General features: G+C 40.5%; 1 protein-coding gene across 6 annotated transcripts in view; it reads left to right on the forward strand.

Annotated features, from left to right (window-relative positions):
- Positions 1–23,462, forward strand: part of LOC100353059 (transmembrane 9 superfamily member 2) — a 95,221-nt gene that overhangs the window by 66,844 nt on the left and 4,915 nt on the right. For 4 of the 6 annotated variants that reach the window (XM_070066948.1, XM_070066947.1, XM_089323773.1 and 1 more), the window contains 4 exons: positions 2,781–2,940; positions 4,937–5,085; positions 9,349–9,460; positions 11,693–11,864. In XM_070066948.1, the coding sequence (XP_069923049.1) occupies positions 2,781–2,940; positions 4,937–5,085; positions 9,349–9,460; positions 11,693–11,864 (593 nt within the window). The remainder of the gene's footprint in view (positions 1–2,780; positions 2,941–4,936; positions 5,086–9,348; positions 9,461–11,692; positions 11,865–23,462) is intronic. The other 2 variants (XM_089323772.1, XM_089323771.1) reach the window with 1 other exon arrangement.

A 23,462-nucleotide genomic window follows, 5' to 3' on the forward strand; every position in this document is an offset into this window, starting at 1 on the left:
TGGATATTTCTTTAAAACCTAAAAACAGATTTGCCAAATGATCTAGCAATCCCACAACTGGGTATATACCCCCAAACACGAACATGTTGTATCAAAGAAATACTTGCACCACCATGTTTATTTTATTTGAAACAGAGAAATGAGAGAGAGCCAGGTAGAGATTTATTTTGAAGGCAGAGACAGAGATCTTCAATTATTGTTTTACTTCCCAAATATGCACAAGGGCCAGTTCTGGGCCAGGTTGAAACCAGGAGCCAGGAACTTCTTATTTTTAAAAAAATATTTATGTATTTATTTGAAAGTCAGAAAGAGAGAGAGAGAGAGAGAGAGAGATGCTGCATCCACTGGTTCACTCCCCAGAAGGCCACAACAGCCAGGGTTTAGCCAGAAGCCAGGAGCCAGGAGCCAGAAGCCAGAAACTTCATCCAGGTCACCCATGTTGGTGGTAAGGGCCCAAACACTTGGGCCATATTCTGCTGCCTTTCCAATACCGTTAGCAGGGAGCCAGATCAAAAGTGGAGCAGCCAGGATATGAACCTGTGCCCATATGGGATGCTGGCATCACAGTTGGCAGCTTTACCCACTATGCAACAATGCAGGCCCAAGAGAGAACTTACAAATAATGAGGTAAACCAGAGATTTCCTTCTCTTTCGTCAAAAATAGATGTGCCTCGTGGAGAAGGTTCAGGAGCCTCACCATCAAGGTTTTATTATAGTATAGTGGCCTAGAAAAGCCTTGCTCTTAAAAAATCAGACAGCTGAGTCTGACCTTGAGCAAAGTACTTAATATTCCTAAAAGACATTAAAAAGGAAATCTCTTTCCATAAGTCTTATTTGTCATACGTCTGGGTTACTCATCTACTTTTTCTATATGTTTTTGCCTGCTTTCCATTCCATTTGTGTGTGTGTGTGTTTAAATGCTGCTCTCTAAGACATTTTATCAGCTCTATCTGCCAACCCATTTATTGAAGTTTTAATTCCTCTTGTCATATTTTTAATTCCCAGGAGTTCTTTTATTTTCTCAATAGTCTTTAAAATTTCTTCTTGTTTTATGGTTGCAATATCTCCTCCAATCTCTCTGAGGATGTCAGTGGTATATTTTCTTTTTAAAAGTTTTCTTCTGAGCTTCAGAGACCTTTCCCAAGAGAACACACCTCCAGTCTTCTGCTGGGGTCAGGAATGGTAGTTATTTGGCTCTGCAGAGTTGGGGAGGGAATCTGCAGGTCTCTCAGCTGCTTAAGCTGACTTTTCAAGCCATACTCCTGATTTCTGCCTTTTTATAGGGGTACACCGCATGGCAAATTCCTGAGCCTTTTTGGTGTTCTGTGGCATAAATTGAGTTGCCTCTCAGCTCTCTCTATTGATGACTTGGGAGGTAGATTTCTCTGTTCTACTAACCAGTTACTATTTGTCCATTTGCTCTCTGATTTCCAAAACTTTCTGCTAATGTCTTCTCTCCTGTATCTCTCAAGCTTGCAAAAATACTCCTTTAAAATTTCCTTACTGAAATTTCAGCAGTTTTGAGGAAGGAGCAGAGCTATATGTTGCGAGTTTAATCTACTATCTTTAACCAAAAGACTCTTAATTCTTTGTTTTTATTTCATTTCCATCAATTTACACTTTTACTATCACCCTGTATGCAAATCCTTACTACTTTATGTCTAGACTCCTTTTCTCTATCTTCTTCTCCCTTAGCTCTGTCCTTCATAGTGCTGTAAATTCATCTTCCTGAAACACTTCACTGGGAATCACAGCTTAGGCTGTAAAACCCTTCAGGTGCATTCTGATGTTGAGAGGATAAAGTCAGCATTCCTTAGCCTGATAGTGAAGGCCTTCCAAAATGAGCCTTTATTCACCTTTTTAAAAAAGATTTCTTTATTATTTGAAAGTCAGAGTTACACACAGAGAGAAGGAGAGGCGGGGGGTGGGGTGGGCCTTCCATTCACTGATTCACTCCCCAGTTGGCCACAATGGCTGGAGCTGCGCCTATCCGAAGCCAGGAGCCAGGAATTTCTTCCTGGTTTCCCATGTGGGTGCAGGGGCCCAAGGACTTGGGCTATCCTCCACTGATTTCCCAGGACATAGCAGAGAGCTGGGTCGGAAGTGGAGCAGCCGGGTCTTGAACCGGCACCCATATGGGATGCTGGCACTGCAGGTGGCAGCTTTACCCACTACGCCACAGCGCCAGCCCCTCTATTTACTTTTTTAACCTCATCTTTTAGGTACTCTGAAACATTCATATCTATAATCACACCATACCAACCTGTAGCTTTGGTAAACCTTGTCTGGATCAAGTAAGAGCAAAACAATTGGGCTTTCCTGGTGATGTATCTAGAGGACTTAGTGGTGAACTTGCTACATTTGAATGAATGATAGAAAATTTTTCATTTCAAGTGAATATCTGTCTGACATGAGGCATCTTATAGCATGTCAGTCTAAGATTCAAAAATCAGTTTTTCAAATATGTTGTTTCTTGTGTTCACTATACTAGATATTGAATTTTCCCATGGTATATTTCTCCACACCTTATTTATTTTCTGCTAGATTATGAAGATGCAAAGATGACGATGTAGAAATAATATCCTATAATAAAAGTCTATCTTGTTATATGGTACTGAATTTAAGCCCCAGAACACAGTGAGTTAATATTCCTCTAGGATTTAATCTTGTAATTTATTATATCCTTGTGACCAAAAGAATGCTCTGACACTCATATCAAGTATATTTATAATGTTACCCTGAAGGTATATTGTTTTCTAATGATTTTTTTCTTCTCTCAGGTTTGTCTTTATTGACCTCTTCTTTATGAATATGATTATTTGGACTGAAGGGTCATCAGCTACTATCTCCTTTAGTGGGTTCATTGCCATACTTGTACTGTGGCTTAGCATATCGGTACCACTCACCCTTTTGGGAGAATACTATGGGAGTCAAGAAACGGTAAGCTTTTTTTTCTTAAGATATATTTATTTATTTGAAAGTCAGAGTTACATAGAGAGGAGAGGCAGAGAGAGAGAGAGGTCTTCCATCTGATGGTTCACTCCTCAATTGGCCACAATGGCCGGAGATGTGCTGATCTGAAGCCAGGAGCCAGGGGCTTCCTTCGGGTCTCCCACATGGGTGCGGGGGCCCAAGGACTTGGGCCATCTTCTACTGCTTTCCCAGGCCATAGCAGAGAGCTGGATCGGAAATGGAGTAGCTGGGACTTGAACCAGCGCCCATATGGGACGTTGGTGCTTCAGGCCAGGGCGTTAACCTGCTGCATCACAGCACCGTCCCCAGTAAACTTTTAAAATACTGTTCCTGACCATTGAGTGATGCCTGAAACAAAACTTCACTGTGCATATCCTACACATAGAATACAAAAAGCACCACTAGAGAAAACTACAGAGAATAATTATTTTGGAATAAAAGATATTACAAAGTTAATAAGAAACAGTAACACTTTGAAAGACAATCTTTAATGTATTTTCCACGTTTTCAACAATTTCATGGACATTTATTTTATGCAAAAAAAACCTCAAAACTCTGCATGGATTTCAAAATTTTTTGCACCAAAATCAGCTTATTTCTAAATTCCATTTTGCCATGAACTTTTTGGAATACCATCATAGATTGTTTATGTTTCCTTTTATCTCTGATGGATAGAACTTAAAGAATATGTTGTAGGAGCACTGACAGCAGCCAACTCAGAAAAGTAATAGTTATATTGGGGGAAGAAAGTTAAGATATATCCAAGAAGTTAGGCATTCAGTTTACAGATTTGAAGTTTAGCTAATTCACAAGTAGGAGAAAGGATGTAAACAACTAAATAAGGTCACACTGCAAAAGAATTGTATAAAATTATAGCATGAGATTGCAGAGGAGAAATCAGAAAAAAAAAAGACTAAAAGGGAGATGGAGTTCCACAGGGAGCAGAAAATAGAGAAATTTCTGAAAACTTTTGACAAATTCTGAGAGACAGATTCTTAGAAATTTTTGACATTACAGATTATTTCATGTTGAAATACCCCTAAATCTTGTCCAATCTCTCTTCTGGAATTTATAAAGAGGGATAAACATTCTTACTGTTCTGTGTTGGGACCAGCATTTGTGATGCATGTGTGCCTCCTACTGTGGTGGCTGTTAGCCACATGTGGTTATTAGGCTCCCCAAATGTGGCTAGTCTGAAATAAGACTTGCTGTAACTGTTCAATACAGACTGGCGTTTGAACACTCAAAACAGTAACAATGAAATAATGTAAAATATCTTATCAATAGTTTTTATATTTACTATAAGTTTAAATGACAGTATTTGGATATGTTAAGTCAAATAACGGCTGGTGCCGAGGCTCACTAGGCTAATCCTCTGCCTGTGGCGCCGGCACCCCAGGTTCTAGTCCTGGTTGGGGTGCCGGATTCTGTCCCTGGTTGCTCCTCTTCCAGTCCAGCTCTCTGCTGTGGCCCGGGAAGGCAGTGGAGGATGGCTCAAGTCCTTGGGCCCTGTACCCTCATGGGAGACCAGGAGGAAGCACCTGGCTCCTGGCTTCAGATCAGCGCAGCGCGCTGGCCGTAGCGGCCATCTGCGAGGTGAACCAACGGAAGGAAGACCTTTCTCTCTGTCTCTCTGTCTCTCTGTCTCTCTGTCTCTGTCTCTTTCACTGTCTATAACTCTCTCTCTGTCTCTCTCTCTCAATGTCTAACTCTGCCTGTCAAAAAAAAAGTCAAATAAAATAAGTTATTGGCAGATTTTATCAATTTATTTTTACTTTTCAAATGTGGTTCCTAAAAGTATTTTTAAGTACCTATGTGGCTTGCATTACATTTCTATTGCATGAGGCTTGTCTGTCTTTTTCCCATATGACATTTCATGTTCTGTTCAGATTCAGCGTTCTATATTGTGATTACATCTGTATTTTATTTCATTCTGATTTTCATCTCATTTCCTTTCGAGCAGTTTACATGCCCAGTGCACATAAACCCATTGCGTCGTGCGATCCCTCAGCAGAAGATTTTTACAAAACCACTTATTAACATCGTAGTTGGTGCTATTTTACCATTTGGATGCATTTTTACTCAACTCTTTTACATTCTAAACAGTATTTGGTGAGTATTGTAGCTTCATAATCTTAGCAGTTTTATTTTTAAAAAGTTTTTCTGTGGCATATAAGAATTGTACATCTTTATAGGGCCTAGTGAGATAACTGATACTTGTATGCTGTATTTAGCAATGATCATTTCAGGGAGGTTGGATATTGGATACTTAATACAGCTATATAGGCAGAATAAGTGTTAGTGTCCTACAGCACAGTCGGGTGACTGTAGTTTACAACAATTTCTTATATAATTTATAAGGAACTGGAAGAGAGAAGTTCAAAAGTTTCTTTTTTTTCCTAACTTAATTTTCCTGTATTTCAAGGAGGTTTAATTCTGATATAATAATACTTTATTTATCCCCCACCTTATCCCGGAAATAGCATCTGAATTGCTACCTGAACTTCCTGGGGAACTGATACTTAATTCACAAGTTTTTGACGGAAATGTCTACAAAATTTCCTTTTAAAAAATGAGCCCCTCTTCCAGGCCAGCTCTCTGCTGTGGCCAGGGAGTGCAGTGGAGGATGGCCCAAGTACTTGGGCCCTACACTCCATGGGAGACCAGGAGAAGTACCTGGCTCCTGCCATCGGATCAGTGCGGTGCGCTGGCCGCAGCGGCCATTGGAGGGTGAACCAACGGCAAAGGAAGACCTTTCTCTCTGTCTCTCTCTCTCACTGTCCACTCTGCATGTCAAAAAAAGAAAAAAATGAGCAACCTCTTGTTAAGCCTTTCTGTATGACTTAGAGAAGGTGGTCTCAAGCTGAGGCTTTTTGGTGGTGGGGGATCACTTGGAGGGAGGTCCCTACAGATGGGAAGGGACAGTTCTGATTTTTTCTGTTTTCCATACTGGCCTCCCATGTGAGATTTCATTTAGAATTCATCTGCTAAAAACCATTTGAAGGCCACTGACTTTGGGTCTTCATGCGTCCTGAGCTGTAAGTACGGGTTTTCTGTCTTCTTCCTTCCTGTCAAATATTCTGGTGGCAGGATGCATACTCCTTTTTACTTGGTATTTTAAATCTGTTGTGGTTTAAGAATTCTTTTATTTTTTTGACAGGCAGAGTTAGACAATGACACACACACACACACACACAGAGAGAGAGAGAGAGAGAGAGAGAGAGAGACAGAGAGAAAGGTCTTTCTTCCGTTGGTTCATCCCCCAAATGGCCGCTACGGCCAGCCACGCTGGGCCGATCTGAAGCCAGGAGCTGGGTGCTTCCTCCTGGTCTCCCATGTGGGTGCAGGGCCCAAGGACTTGGGCCATCCTTCACTGCCCTCCTGGGCCACAGCAGAGAGCTGGCCTGGAAGAGGAGCAACCAGGGACAGAACCTGGCGCCCCAACCAGGACTAGAACCTGGGGTACCGGCGCTGCAGGCAGAGGATTAGCCAAGTGAGCCACGGCGCTGGCCATGGTTTAAGAATTCTAACAACAATGTATGTAAATTAACAACTAGTGCTTTCTGATGAAAGTGTCTTAGTGTCCTAGCTTTGTGACAGCTATTTCAGTTGCTCTGCATCTTTTTTTTTTCTTCTACTTGCTGATTCTTGACTACATTCTGGTTTCAGAAACTGGCCAATCAGGGTGCTACTGTGGAAGGATTTTTGGAGATGGGTAAAGGCACCATAGTGTAAAACCCAGTACCCAACTATATGTTTTTGTTATACATTTTTTTCAAACAATCTTACTGACAAAACTTGCAAGTTCTCAAAAAATAGGCTTAACAATGCATGTTAATTACTCACCTTTGAAAAATGTATTATGACAAATTTGTTTGAAAGATAAATAATAAAATCTGTTACCTTGTCAGCAACTAAATATTTAGCATACTGCAAAATAGATTATGGTAGCCATATTTTCCAGATGTTTTTAATGGAAAAGTAATTTTGAAGTGAAAACTAAAAGGTTCTTTAGATGAACTAATTTTAGTTTCAATGAAAAGCAGAGTGCTTGTGTACATCTTTGTATATATTTATTATTTAGAGATTATTCTTGCCAACCCCTGTATTACGTGAGCTTTTAAAATAGAGAACTGATTGGTTCATCAGTTTCTTATCTGCAAAAGACTTTCACACTTGTTCTTATCCAAAAGTCTGAGTCATCCGGAAGCCTTTTTAAGAAGATTTATTTATTTGGGGCCGGTGCTATGGCACAGCATGTTGGGCCATATCCTGCACCACTGGCATCCCATATGGGTGCCTGTTGAAGTCCCGGCTGCTCCCTTCTAACCCAACCCTCCCCTCTAATCCAGCTCCCCTCTAACCCAGCTCACCTTCTAACCCAGCTAATATGTCTTTGAAAGCAGCAGCAGATGGCCCAAGTCCTTGGGCCCCTGGACCCATGTGGGAGACTTGGAAGAAGCTCCTGGCCCCTGGCTCCTGGCTCCTGGCTTCGGCCTGGCATAGCCCCAGTCTTGAGCCCATTAGGGGAGTGAACCACCGGATGGAATATCTCTCCATGTTTCCTTCTCCCAGTCTGTAACTCTGCCTTTCAAATATATTTATTAGAAACAATAAAATTTTATTTATTTGAAAGAGAGAGAGAGAGAGAGAAAGAGAGGGAGAATTTTGTATTTGCTCGTTCACTCTCCAAATGGCTGCAATGGCTAGGGCTGGGCCTGGTGGAAGTCAGGAGCCAGGAGCCAGGAGCCAGGAGCCAGGAGCTTCTCCCACATGGATGGCAGGGACCCAAGCACTTGGATCATCTGCTGCTGGTTTCCTAGGTGCATTAGCAGGAAGCTGTATTGGAAATGGAGCAGCTGGGACTTGAACCGGTGGCCACTGCACCACAACACTGTACCCATCTCGCCTAGAAGACTGTTTAAAATATGTTGCTTTTTTTGGGGGTCAGCACTGTGGCATACTGGGTTAAGCCACTTCCTGGGGAGCCAGCATCCCTTATGGGCACCAGTTCGAGTCCTGGCTGCTCGACTTCCAAGCCAGCTACCTGCTAATGGCCTCAGAAAGCAGTGGAAGATGGCCCAAGTCCTTGAGTCCCTGCACCCACACCGGAGACCTAGAGGAAGCTCCTGGCTCCTGACTCCTGGCTTCAGCCTGGCCAAGCTCTGGCCATTGCAACCATTTGGGAAGTGAATCAGCAGATGGAAGATCTTTCTCTCTGTCTCTCTTTTTCTCCCTGTAATTCTGCCTTTCAAATAAATAAATAAATCTTAAAAAAAGTGTTGCTCATCCCAGTTTAGCCTAGCTCTATAATGAAGAAAAAGTGTGACCTAAAGGTAATCCACACACAGTTTTAAAGATGTGTGTTTCAAAGGATATTTATAGAATCATGTGTACTACCCTGTAGAGATGTATTTGGAGAAGCTGAATGTCAGGTTTTCAAAGGCAAATTGGTATTCATCCTGTGATTTTCTGTTGTATAATATAGTTGCTGGTATTTATAGCATTTACAACCTTCCATTTCTAAAGGGAAAGCATGTTTTTTTTTTTAACTTTTATTTAATGAATAAAAATTTCCAAAGTACAGCTTATGGATTACAATGTCCCCCCCCACCCCATTACTTCCCTCCCACCCGCAACCCTCCCCTTTCCCGCTCCCTCTCCCCTTACATTCACATCAAGATTCATTTTCAATTCTCTTTATATACAGATCAGTTTAGCATATATTAGTAAAGATTTCAACAGTTCGCACCCACATAGAAACACAAAGTGAAAAATACTGTTTGAGTACTAGTTATAGCATTAAATCACAATGTACAGCACATTAAGGACAGAGATCCTACATGAGGAGTAAGTGCACAGTGACTCCTGTTGTTGACTTAACAAATTGACACTCTTGTTTATGGCATCAGTAATCAACCTAGGCTCTTGTCATGAGTTGCCAAGGCTATGGAGGCCTTTTGAGTTCACCGACTCTGATCATATTTAGACAAGGTTGTAGTCAAAGTGGAAGTTCTCTCCTCCCTTCAGAGAGAAGTACCTCCTTCTTTGATGACCTGTTCGGAAAGCATGTTTTTAAATGTGTATAGAAATCATTATAGAGGTATTGATGGGTCGCAAATGAGAAATAAATTCTCCGAGCAGAAAAACATGGGTAAGTAGCAGCACTGGTTCTGACTGCAGAGGAGATGGCCAAACTCTGAGACTCATAGAGAAGGAAATTTTTTTGGTACTAGATATATAGAAGAAGGTTTACAATAAAGAGTTAAAGGTCTAAAAAATAATTTAGAGACTTGTGTGACAGTCCATTGAGCAGAACTGAGCTGATTTTTCAATGTTTACTATTCATTCTAAACCTATTATTTTTGTTTTCAGGACTCATGAAATGTACTACATGTTTGGATTTTTTTTCATCATCTTTATAATTCTCTTTATTACATGTTCAGAAATTGCAGTTTTGCTGTGCTATTTTCATCTCCGCGCACAGGTAAAGACATAAGAGACAAATGCATCTTAAGCTTTCTGAACTTACATTATTGGAATTACAAGTCTGTGTTTAGAAAGGAATCGGAATAAATGTTAACTGTGTGGTTGCTGCGACTTGGGATTGGTTTTATATTGTGTTTTCCTAATGAGACATTTTGACTTTGATGCAGCTATCAAGTTAATGCTACTCTGATGGAAAATTTAAACAGAAAGTGATTTATTTCTGCCCGGTTGCTATAATTGCTACATAATATTAACATAGAAAGATATAGGGGACTGATTTGATATCTGGACATATAAAATATCTGGTTCAATGGTTTTCTTTTTGTTAAACAAACTTAATTTCAGAATAGTTTTAAATTTACAAAACAAGAACCATGAGGTAGTACACAGAATTTTGATATACCCCACACCCAGCTTCCCTTATTGTTAATGATGATGTTTCCATTTCAACAATTATAATTTTCTTTGAAGACTAGGCCAGGATTTTATCTTGTGGATTTGATATTGCTGCTAAAGGCACTTGTTCTCTTAAGTCCTCTAACTCTATCTTATTTTGGTAGTTAAATATGATCCTTCAAAGGTGGCAATACAAGGGTGAAGGAATGATTCTTACATACATGTTGTCTTAGAGATGTTTCTTCTTGAATTACAGGTATAAGGGTAAAAAAATAATTATGTATATATTTAACTTCATTAATATGATAGTACATTTTGTCGTAGAGAATCTGCTATGATCACTAATGAAACATATAGCAATAAGCACATAGTGGGTACATTTTTATTCCTTTGTGGGTTCTCAAGATCACCAACATATTTGGTGATTCACTGAAAGGACTTGGAGAACTAAGATATAAATGTATACGTGGCTAGAGTTTATTACAAAGCAGAGACACACAGCAGGATTAGCTGGGGGGAAAGACACAGGTGTTATATGCTGTTTCCTTTCCATGCAAGAGTATACACAATGTATTCCTTTTACTGGTAGTGAAAAAATGCAGTGAGATATCTGTAATGTTTTTGTTCAGGGAAGGCTGTTAGAGACTTAGCAGCATTGAAGAATTTTATTGGGAATGCCTCATATAGGCATCCTCTGCCTAGAAACTAAAAAAATTCAAGACTCCCAAGAGGAAATCAAGTGTTCATCATAAATCACAGTGTTTGTACAGCTGAGGTATACCAAACCAGTTTTACCAGTCAGGGAATGATTCAGTGCCAAACCCTCAGATGCAGCCATGCACCAACCTTACAAGCAAGACCCTTGTGAAAGTCGCAGCCTCAGACCTGCTATGTCGACTCTTTGTTCTGTTGACCCTGGAGCCTTTGCCTGCAGTGTCTTTACAATCCTTAGAAGTCATCCATAGAAGTTTGCAGGGTGAGAACAACTTACAGTATTGACCTGCATCATGCCCTCCCTGAGTCCTGATTTTAGCCAGTTAAAGCAAATCCTATTAACCACAATGCCTATTTTAAATTTCCACTTCATCCTTTTTTTTCATATGAGGCCTGAGGCATCAATAGCCAAGCTCAATTCTGGCCACTATGTTGAATATGAGCTAATTGCTTTCCAGGGCCAAGGCAATGTTATTTTTTTAAAGATTTATTTACTTATTTGAAAGGTAGAGTTACAGAGAGGCAGAGAGAGAGAGAGAGAGAGAGAGAGAGAGAGAGAGAAAGAGAGAGAGAGATATCTTCCATTCGCTGGTTCACTCCCCAAATGGCCAGAATGGCCAGAGCTGAGCCGATCCGAAGCCAGCAGCCAGGAGCTTCTTCTTGGTCTCCCACGTCCCATGTGGGTGCAGGAGCCCAAGGACTTGGGCCATTTTCTACTGCTTTCCCAGGCCATAACAGAGAGCTGGATCAGAAGTGTAGCAGTCAGGACTAGAACAAGAGCCCACATGGGATGCTGGCACTGCAGGCAGTTTACCCTCTACTACGCCACAGCACCGGCCCCCAAGGCAGTGTTATGATAGTCAGAGCACACATGTTAGAAATCCAATCCCAGAAGGCACATGTGGTATTCCTGGCAACAAGGCATTTGCGATCATGAGGGCACCTCAAGCAGGACTTACATTATATATTTTATGAAATTTCTTATAACACTTTCCCCTTATTTCTTTTAATCAATATCTTAGGAAGTTTGCTTTGTGTTCTTTTTTTTTTCTAATCACTATAATTGGCATCCCATTTATGTAGAAATTTATTAGAAAAGTTATTTTCTCTCTTTTTACAGGATTATCATTGGTGGTGGAGGTCCTTTTTGACCACCAGTTTTACAGCCGTTTATTGTTTCATCTATGCAATTCATTACTTCTTTACGAAACTTCAGATCACAGGCATTGCAAGTGTTGTTTTGTACTTAGGGTACACGGTGATCATGGTGCTGATTTTGTTCCTCTTCACAGGTAACTGCAGAATTAGTGGATGTATTTCAGGCTCTCTAAAGAGTATTGGAGATAGCAAAAATGTAATAAGCATCAATTAACAATTAGTGGAAGGAATAGGGACCGAAGTCATTATGTTCACTTTTATGCTTTCGGGATAAAAGATTGCAAAGCCTGGGGAACTGGAGGGACCTTATGTACTTATGTACAAGTCTGTCCCTTGTGAATATTTTTAAACAGTAGGGATGTGTTCTGAAGCACAGAAAGGGTTATGTGTAATCACCTTTGGATAGTCTCCAAGCATAAAAATTAACTGGCTTGAATAACCTTTAAATTAGTAAAATTAGGTTAATTTTTGTGACCATATAAGCAATTATATGTGCAGGACAAGATGTATACTTATCCAGATTACTCATTTGAGATGATTTTGGGTTCAAATGTGTGGAAACTTTTGTCTAGATTAATGCACAAAGCAGGTAGAAAAAATGAAATTTATTAAATGCTCCAGTTGGAGAAAATAATGAAGTTGGGGAGTTTTAAGACCTTCTGAATACAAGTGAGGCAGCACTTCATCCTGCCTAACCTCAAGTTCTGGTTTTAGCTCAGGTAACATTGCTGGTATAGGGCAGATAAGAAAACTTCAAGTATTTTCTCTGACTTAACTCTCAAGTTCAACAGATATATAAAAGCTAACAATGGAGATCTGTCAGAAATCAAAAACTTCAGATAAATGTAAAAATTATTTGAGAAACTGAGCATTTGACAGTGGCACTAGGAACCAGGCGATCCATAAGGAACAGAGGTTTATTTCTTGCAGTTCTAGAGTCAGGCAGTCCAAGATTAAGGGGCCCACATCTAACAAGGACCTTTGTGAAATGTCCTTCTATGACATAAGGGAGAAAAGCAAAACAGTATGAGGAAAGGAGAGCTCAAACTCAGAATCTCAAGTGCTTTTATAAGTAACATTAATTCATTTATTAGGGTGGAGGCTTCATGATCTAAACACCTCTTATTAGACTCCACCTCGACAACTATTGCATTAGAGATTGTTTAACACATGCTTTTTTGGGAAATACATACAGACCACAGCAACATGTTTGCTTTTTTTTTTTTTTGAAGACTTATATATTTGAAAGACAGAGTTATGGTGTGTGTGTGTGTGGGTGAGACAGAGAGAGACCTATCTTCTGGTTCACTCCCCAAATGGCCACAACCGCTGGGGCCGGGCCAGGCTGAAACCAGGAGTTAGGAATTTCTTCCAGGTCTCCAACATAGGTGCAGGGGCCCAAGCACTTGGGCCATCTTCTGCTGCTTTCCCAGGCACATTAGTAGGGATCTGGATTGGAAGTGAAGCAGTTGGCACTCGAACTGGTGCCCATAAGGGTGCTAGTGTTGCAGGTGACAGCTTAATCTGCTACACCACAATGCCGGCCCCTGATTGTTGGTTTTTAACTTTTTTTTAAGCATACATACAGAAAAACACATACTTCACAAGTGTACAGATTGATGAGTTCTCACATAGTAGCACACCTTCAAAACGAGCACCCATCTTGATCATCAGTCACTGTTGGGTCTCCTTCCACTCACTTGCCACAGGACAACCACTGTCCTGACTTGTAACAGCATAGATTAATTTGTCCTGGTTTTGATTTGTATGTGAATGAATGTATATACATTACATACATTCATATTTAATACATACAAGATGTACTCTTCTGTGTCTGGTTTCTTTTTATAATTATTCATTTCATTTATTTTCATTATTATTTCAAAGGCAGGCAGGCAGGCAGAGAGACAAAGAGAGGGAGTGAAGAAAGGAGGGAGAGAGACAGAGAGACAGAGAGAGATCTCTTCCTATCAGTTGGTTCACCCTCAAAATTCTTGCAACAGCAACAGGGGGTAGGCCAGACTAAAGCTAGTTGCTGGGCACTCCATCTAGGTCTCCCATGTGGGTGGTAGGAATCCAAGTACTTGAGCTATCTTCTGCTCCATCCCAGAATATGCATTAGCTAGATTCAAGAGTGGAGCTGGTACTCTGATACAGAATTCTGGCATCTCAACAGGCATCATAACTAGTGCACCAAATGCCCACACCTACATCTGGTTTTTTTAGTGCCTAGTTTCTTTCCCTAAGTGTTTCTTATGAGATTCATACATATCCTTGTATGTAGATGTAGTCTATGCTTTTTTTCAGATATGCCCCACCCCACCCAGTGAGTTACTGACTTTTATATTTGTATAAATGCAGCTGGATGTATTGAACACAATAATTTCAGGCCTCTGTTTTTCTCATTACCTAACGCTTGACTCAAGTTGCTGTTTTCTGGGAGTTTATATTACAACATCTTCATTCAAAACAGGTGTAATCCTGAATGATCACGTTGCTGACAAAAATCTTTTCTTAATTGGTTTGCTCCATCTCTTGCATTCTAGTTTCTGTCACCAGACCACACTGAATACTGACATTCAAAAGTTGACAGTGATCTCTTGTCAAATCTGATAGCCTTTCCCTGGTCTTCACCCTCTTTGGTTTCCGCAGTTAACACTACTCAACACCTTTCTGTGAAATTCTTTCAGCAACATTTGCATTATTCTGTGTGTACCACTGTATATTTTCTTATGTTCCTTCTTTTTCCTGTCTTCTAACTTGAATTTTTCTTAACATTTCATCCCTTCCTTTCTACACTGTCCCTTTTAGATTTCTTTCAGTCTGATGGCTTATCTCCTTAATGTTGACTGCTCCTAAATCTGTATCTCTAGTCATAATCTCAATCCAGCCATATTCCAAACATTTGCATGTCCCATTGTTGCTGCAAATTCAACATGCCCCAAAAATGATGCTAGCACCTCCTTTCTCCCAAATTTATTTAGGTTGATTTCTTTCTGTCTTTGACTATCATCACTAACCTACAACCTTGGCCTATTTTGAAGAGTTTTTAACATAGTCCTTCCGTGATTTACATCTAATAAATGCTACTTTCCCAATTAGGCTTATAAACTTTTTGTCTATTCCTTTGCTTTTTACTCCTACCAAAATGTCTTTAAAATTTTATACAAAATGATTTATTTTCATTGTTTTATTTGAAAGGCAGAAAGAGACAGAGAGAGAGAGACAGAGAGAGAGAGAATCTTTCATCTACTGGTTCACTCTGCAAATGTCAGCAACAGCCAGAGCTGGGCCAGGTTAAAGTCAGGAGCCTGAAACTGAACCAAAGTCAGCAACGTGGGTGGCAGGCACCCAGGTACTTGAGCCATCACCTGCTACCTCCCAGGGTGCACATTAATAAGAAGTTGGAATTGGAATTCGGTCTAGGACTCCAACTGAGGCACTCCCAATTTGAAATGTGGACATCCCAAGTAGTTTCTCAACTGCTGTACAAAATGTCCATGCCTACAATTTTAATCCAGGTCATTATTCCCTCTTGCCTGGATCACTCCAGTAGCCTTATACTTGGTTTGCTAGACTCTAATCTCTCCTTTTCTTTTATTTTTTATTTATTTCTTTTTTTGACAGGCAGAGTTAGACAGTGAGAGAGAGACAGAGACAGAGACAGAGACAGAGACAGAGAGAAAGGTCTTCCTTTTTCCGTTGGTTCACCCCTCAAGTGGCCGCTATGGCCGGTGCGTTGCGCCAATCAGAAGCCAGGAGCCAGGTGCTTCTCCTGGTCTCCCATGCGGGTGCAGGGCCCAAGCACTTGGGCCATCCTCCACTGCCCTCCCGGCCCACAGCAGAGAGCTGGCCTGGAAGAGGAGCAACTGGGACAGAACCAGTGCCCCAACTGGGACTAGAACCTGGGGTGCCAGAGCCGCAGGGGGAGGATTAGCCTAGTGAGTCACGGCGCCGGCTCTTTTATTTTTTTAAACATTTATCTCTCATTGATCTTTTCTTAAAGTCTAGTTCTTTTTTTATTTATGTATTTGAAAGTCAGAATTACATAGAGAGAAAGGGAGAGACAGACTGGAGCTAGGCAAATCTGAAGCCAGGAGGCGGGAGCTCCTCCCAATCTCCCACATGGGTGCAGGGGTCCAAGGACTTGGGCCATTTTCTACTGCTTTACCAGGCTGTAGCAGAGAGCTGGATTGGAAGTGGAGTAGCCGGGACTCAAACCTGCGCCCATGTGGGATGGTGGCGCCATAGGCATGGGCTTAACCTACTAGGTCACAGCACTGGCTTCTAATCTCTCCTTTTCTAACCCACTCTATATGCTGTCAGCTGAACTTTTTTTTTTTTATTATAATACTGTAGCTCAGTCCAAGATTAATTTTGACACATATTTACAGAATGCTTACACTGTGCCAGACACTATGCTAGATGCTGGGGCCATAGGAGTGAAGAAGACAGATAATGTTCTTTATTTCTATGGACCTTGTCTTCTAGTGGGAGAGAGATGTAAAAAGAAAAAGTATGAGTTTAAAGGACTTTGCAAAATAAGTGATTCTGTAAAAGAGGTGGGTGGCTAAGAGTGAGGATGGCACTGGTTGGTAATAGTGATGTTAGAAATGGAAGGAACATTCAAATATTATGATGAGCCTGTAAACTGTATAAAGGAATTTATGCTTAATTGTGGGAGTGACAGGAAGTTGAGGAACTTTAAGGGAGTAATAATGTCATTCTTATTCAAAAATTTTTAAAGATTTCAGTCTTCTTTATAGAAGACAATTTAAATATTAAACAATTTAATAACATCATGTGACAATTTCAGAAAGTTCATGGAAAATGGAATTAAAAGTTTATTTTGGTGCAAGAAAGTTTTTATGGATTTATTATTTATTTGAAAGGCATATTGGGGGCTGGTGGTGTGGTGTAGTAGGTTCAGCTGCAGCCTGAAGTGCCGGCATACTTATGGGCGCTGTATTGAGTCCTGCCTCTCCACTTCTGATCCAGCTCTTCGCTAATATGCCTGGGAAAGCAGCACAGGACGGTCCAGGTGCTTGGGCTCCTGCCACCCATGTGGGAGACCTGGAAGAAGCTCCTGGCTCCTGGCTTCAGCCTAGTCCAGCCCTGGCTGTTGAGGCCATTTGGGGAGTGAACCAAAAGATGAGTGACCTCTTTCCCTCTGTCTTGTCTGTCACTCTGCATTTCAAATAAGTAATAAAAAGAATTGTTAAAGAAAAAGAAAGGCAGACACACACAGAGAGAGAGAGAGAGAGAGAGAATGGCAGAGTGAGATCTTCCATCCACTGGTTCATTCCCTAAATGCCCACAACAGCCAAACCTAGGCCAAGCTCAGTCCAGGAACTCAGAACTCCAACTGGGTCTCCAACATGGGTGGCAGGAACTAAAGTACTTGGACCATCATCTTCAGCCTTTGCTTGTGGATTAGCAGGAACTGTAAGGGATGTGGAGGGGCTGGGACTTGAACAGGCACTCTGATATGAGATGTGAACATCCCAAGCAGCAGTTTATCCCTCTGTACCACAATGACTATCCCAGCGCAAAAAAAACACTTTGAAATCTCTGCATGGTTTCTAATAATGTGCATTTCTAAGAGCTTTCTTTATTTTAAATTTTATTATTTTTAAACTTTAGTGTTTGAAATTTTTTATGACTATGTAATATTTGTGTACTTTTATGGGGTGCAGTGTATTATTTCAGCAAACATACACAGCACAAACCAGTCAAATCAGGCAAACAGCCTTTCCTTCTCCTTATCTTTTCCTCATGTTTGGAGCCTATCAACTCATCTCCTCCAGTTGTTTATAAGAATACAATGCATTATGCTGTTCTGTGGTTTTCCCCTTGTGCAGTGGGACACTAGAACTTGTTACTTCTGACATCCCTCTCCCCTTCCCAGTTCAAATTAACTGTTTTTTAACTTCCACATACAAAGAAGATAATATGATACTTGTTCTTCTGCACCTGGCTTATTTCACTTAAAATAATAACCTCCAGTTTGATCCATGTTGTTGCAAGTAACAGAATTTCATCATTTTGTGGCTGAATAGCCTTCCATTGTATATATGTACCACACTTGCTTTATTCATTCTTCCATCAAAGGACACCTAAATCGATTCCATATCTTGGCTGTTGTGAAGAGTGCTGCAGTGAATATAGGATTGCAGCTATCTCTTATAGTGATTTCAATTCTTTTGGACATGTAAAATGAAAATCCCTTGTGTGCATAGATTCCAAAATTCTTCTGCACCAAAATAAACTCATCTTCTAATTCTGTTGTTCCACGGGCCATTCAAAGTACCCTCGTAATCCTTCTCTATTAACGTCTGAATACATCCAATGTAATCTTGCTTATTGATCTAAGCCTCTCAAAACTGAACTTCTCATTAGGTTCAGGCTTATGGCCTCCTGATTTTTGACTATTTCTACCTATCCAGATTAGAATTTTGAGGACAGGGAATACGTTTTAAGCTTACTATGTATCCCTCAGAGTTCTAACCAGGTAGTTTTTCCTGAATTGCATAAAGTATGGAGAGAGGAGGTATCATCATGGTGTCATGTTTCCATGTTTATTTTAAAAAGTCCTGTCTTCATACAGATTCTTAAATGACATCTTTTTATATTTATCATTATTATTTTGAAGTTCACAGCAGGAAGGAAGACTTATTACCTACTTTCATGTTACTTCACTTGTGAGGAAAAAGTCTTTTTAAACATTTTTTGAATTCTATTTGAAAGGCGGAGGGAGAAGGGAGAGAGGAGGGGGAAGCTTTCATCTGCTGGTTCACTTCCCCAATACCTGCACAGAGAAGCCAGGGGCCCAGAGCTCAATCTTGGTTTCCCATATTTGGGGGCAGGCACACAAATACTTGAGCCATCACCTGATGCTTCCTGGGGTGCACATCAGCAGGAAGCTAGAATCAGGAATGCAGTGGGAATTCAAACTCAAACTCTCTTAAAAGGCATTCCAAGTGGCATTTTTTAAGAAGATTTATTTATTTGAAAGGCAGATTTACATAGAGAGGCAGAGGCAGAGGAAGAGAGAGAGCGAGTGAGTGAGAGAGCTCTCACATCCACTGGTTCACTCTCCGGATGACCTCAATGGCTGGACCTGAGCCGATCCAAAGCCAGGAGCCAAGAGCTTCTTCCAGATCTCCCACACAGGTGCAGGAGCCCAAGGACTTGGGCCGTCCTCTACTGCTTTCCCAGGCCATAGCAGAGAGCTAGATCAGAAGTAGAGCAGCTGAGACTCAAACCAGCGCCCATATGGGATGCCAGCACTGCAGGCATCAGCTTTACCCGTTATGCCACTACGCTACAGCGCCGACCCCCCCAAGTGGCATCTTAACTGCTGTGTCAAACTCTTACTCCAGATATCCTTAATTAAATAATTATCCTAAAGAATATAAACATACACAATAGGACAGTTATTAATTGCTATTTTCTACTGCTTACAAATGTTTCTGAAGGTAATTTATTCATTTATTTATTTGAAAGGCTGAGAGAGAGAGAGAGAGAGAGAGAGAGAGAGAGACCTATCTGCTCGTTTATTCCCCAAATAACCTCAATGGTTGGGGCCATGCTAGACCAAAGCCAGGAGCCAGGAGCTTTATTTGGGTCTCCCATGTGGGTGAAAGGGTCCCAAACACTTGGGCCATCTTCCACTGCTTTCCCAGGCACATTAGTAAGGATCTGGATTGGAAGCAGAGCAGCCAGATTTTTGAACTGGCTTCCATATGGGATGCTGGCATCTCAGGAGGTGGCTTAACCCGCTACCCACAACTCCAGCCCCCTAGTATTCATTTTTGCAGTCAACACATTCTCCACTGCTGCTTGAATTCATCCATAGCATCACAGCAAAAGTGTAGGACTCCAAAACTATCATCTTTCAATATTGAGAATTGTGACTGAAGACAAGACACTTTATACACTATTTTTTTCCACATTGCTACATATCCTTCATATTTATAATTTTTATAGCTATTTACTCCATTGAGCAGGTTACTTTTATTATTTATTTATTTATTTATTTTTAAAGATTTGTTTATTTATTTGAAAGGTGGAATTACAGAGAGGCAGAGGCAGAGAGAGAGGTCTTTCATCTGCTGGTTCACTCCCAAAATGGCCGCAATGATGGAGGTAGGCCGATCCGAAGCCAGGAGCCAGTAGCTTCTTCCAGGTCTCCCCTGTGGGTGCAGAGACCCAAGCACTTGGCCCAACTTCCACTGCTTTCCCAGACCATTGAAGAAAGCTGGATAGAATCTGGGACAGCTGGATCTCAAACCGGCACCCATATGGGCAGGCAGGCAGCGGCTTTACCCACTATGCCACAGTGCAAGCCCCAAGCAAATTACTTTTTTTTTAACTTTTATTTAATGAATATAAATTTCCAAAGTACGATTTATAGATTACAATGGCTTCCCCCACATACCATCCCTCCCACCCACTACCCTCCCCTTTCCCACAACCTCTCCCCTTCCATTCACATCAAGATTCATTTTCGATTATCTTAATATACAGAAGATCAGCTTAGTATACATTAAGTAAGGATTTCAACAGTTTGCTCCCACACAGAAACATAAAGTGAAAAATAATAGATGATTTTTTTAAATGATGATGAAATCAGATCAGACCTATTGTCATGTTTAATCCCAGTGAGAGTCAAGTTGGGAGTTGATAATTTCTTTTTTTTTTTTTTTTTTTACAGAGGATCAGTTTAGTATACATTAAGTAAAGATTTCAACAGTTTGCACCCCCATAGAAACACAAAGTGAAATATATTGTTTGAGTACTCGTTATAGCATTAAATCTCAATACACAGCACATTAAGGACAGAGATCCTACATGAGGAGTAAGTGCACAGTGACTCCTGTTGTTGACTTTACCAATTGACACTCCTGTCTATGGCATCAGTAGTCTCCCTATGCTCCAGTCATGAGTTTCCAAGGCTATGGAAGCCCTCTGAGTTTTCTGATTCTTATCTTGTTTAGACAAGCTCATAGTCAAAGTGGAGGTTCTCTCCTCCCTTCAGAGAAAGGTATCTCCTTCTTTGAAGACCTGTTCTTTCCACTGGGATCTCACTCGCAGAGATCTTTTGCCAGAGTGTCTTGGCTTTCCATGCCTGAAATACTCTCATGGGCTTTTCAGCCAGATCCGAATGCCTTTAGGGCTGATTCTGAGGCCAGAGTGCTATTTAGGACATCTGCCATTCTATGAGTCTGCTGAGTATCTCACTTCCCATGTTGGATCACTCTCCCCTTTATTTATTCCATCGGTTAGTGTTAGCAGGTACTAGACTTGTTTATGTGCTCCCTTTGACTCTTAGTCCTTTCATTATGATCAATTGTGAACTGAAATTGATCACTTGGAATAGTGAGATGGCATTGGTACATGCCACCTTGATGGGATTGAATTGGAATCCCCTGGTATGTTTTTAACTCTACCATTTGGGGCAAGTCAGCTTCTCATCCAGCTTCCTGCTAATGCGCATACTGGGAGGCAGTAGATGGTGGCCCAAGTGCTTAGGCCGCCTGCTACCCACTTGGAGACCTAGATGGAGTTCTGGACTCCTGGCTGTGTGGGCATTGGGGAGTGAACTAGTTGGTGGAAGATCTCTCTCTCTCTCTCTTTCTCTCTTTCCCTCTCTCTTTGTCTCTCTGTGTCTTGCTCTTTCAAGTAGATGAAAATAAACAAATAAACATTAAAAATTTGAAAGTATGTGCTTGGCCAAGTATTGTGTTATGATCTCTTAAAATTTGATTGCTTTTATTCAGGTGTCTAATGGATACACATCGTTGTTCTTGATTGGAGGACAGTTGCCAGTTTTTATTTGCATCAAGTTTTGTTTCAGATATCAACAAACAAGTTAAATTCTTAAGAGAGTTAATTGAAATAATATATATCTATCTTGATGCTGTGGATATTAAGATCCCAATAAGCACTTATGATGTCTTTAAGTTTAAAATGTTATCTTGTATTATCATGATGAAATTTATAGCATAATATAAGCTTTGCTAACATTTTGATTAAGTGGCATGGTGAAGCATTTTTTTTTTTAAGATTTATTTACTTATTTGAAAGTCAGAGTTACACAGAGGGAGAAGGAGAGGTGCAGAGAGAGAGAGAGAGAGAGAGAGAGGTGTCTTCCGTCTGTTGGTTCACTCCCCAATTGGCGACAATGGCCAGAGCTGCGCCTATCTGAAGCCAGGAGCCAGGAGCTTCTTCCAGGTCTCCCACACTGGTGCAGGGACCCAAAACTGCTTTCCTAGGTCATAGCAGAGAGTTGGATCAGAAGTGGAGCAGTTGGAACTTAAACCAGCTCCCTTATGGGATGTTGGTACTGCAGGTGGCGGCTTTACTTGCTATGCCACAGTGCCAGCCCCGATACAAAGACTTTTAAGAGGCAGAAGAAGTATCGGCTAAGTACAAAGCACTTTTCTGTTAGCTTCTCACTAAGTGTGTTTTGAATATATTTTTATTCATTAAAAGAAGCTAATGAAGCTCAATTTAATCTGAGAGCCTACTGTGTAATATTTTATCAGTAAATTAAAGAATCGATGTTCTTCACAGTATACTAAAGGGAATGTCTAATTATCTTAACACATAAATGTTAAGATATAATGTGTCTTTTGTGTTTTATTTTAACAAGTTGTTGCTAGTTCTGCCTTATTAAAACTTTCAATTCTAAAGGCCAAGGGATTAAAAAGATATAAATATCTATTAATGATAATCAATAACCAACTAACAAATACTTACTAAGCTTCTTTTTTGGGCATGGTAATGTACTAATTAGGAATATAGAAACATTTAGATACAATACTATTTGTTTTTTATTGAGTTGGTTATGTGCCAACTATTTGAATACATTTATCCCATTTAATTTTCATAATGGCCATTGCACAGATAAGGAAACTGAGGCCCAGAGAGATGACTTAAAGTCACTCATCTAGTAAATAGTGAAGCTGTTATTCATTCAAATTCAGGTTGGACTGAACCCAAAGGTCATTCTCTCAAAAACAACTCTATGTCCTCTTTAAGAAGCAGGCACTTTTCTTTGAGCTGGAGTCAAAACAATAACAAAAAGACACCTGCAGAACCTGCCTTAAGGTTTTCTGTTTGACCAAGTGAACTACTCTTAACTGGGGAAACTAAGACGGGTACATGTAAAACAATACGTTATCACCTTCAGGAACATATGATGACAATAGAATCTCTCAAGTCTCTTCCGTGTGCACTCAATACTTCCTTTTTTAAAAAAAAAAAAAGAGTCACATCCTTCCTGTTTTCTACAGTATACTAGGATAGAGAGGTCAAGGCTAGTTTGATCTCTGAAATAATTCATTCCTTCTTCAATTCCAGCTCATTTTTATTTCAGCTAACATTTATAAACCAAAGAAAGTGCTAAATTCTGTAGTGAAACAAGATACAGTTGTCTCTGTTCTTATAGATTTGGAAAACTTCTGGGTCTTGTTTTTCCCAGTTCAACTAGTCATGGACCTACTGTATCTCTTGGTCTTGTATTTTTTTTTTTCTTTCTGGTTTTGAGTATCAGTCTAAAATTTTTTTAAGGAAAGAAAGTATTCCATTCCCTCAAGTGGGAAGCAAAGGTTGCATTCTTTGACAATCTTGAATTGTGTATTTTACATTTTCTGGCATCTCATACAAGGATGGTTTCTGCCCCAGCCTCCCTGCTCCAAACTTTTGTTGTCCAGCTGCTTCTTGGT

This window comes from Oryctolagus cuniculus, chromosome X (genome assembly GCF_051225735.1).
Source record: "Oryctolagus cuniculus isolate XC-2025 breed Fujian yellow rabbit chromosome X, ASM5122573v1, whole genome shotgun sequence".
Lineage (NCBI taxonomy): Eukaryota > Metazoa > Chordata > Mammalia > Lagomorpha > Leporidae > Oryctolagus > Oryctolagus cuniculus.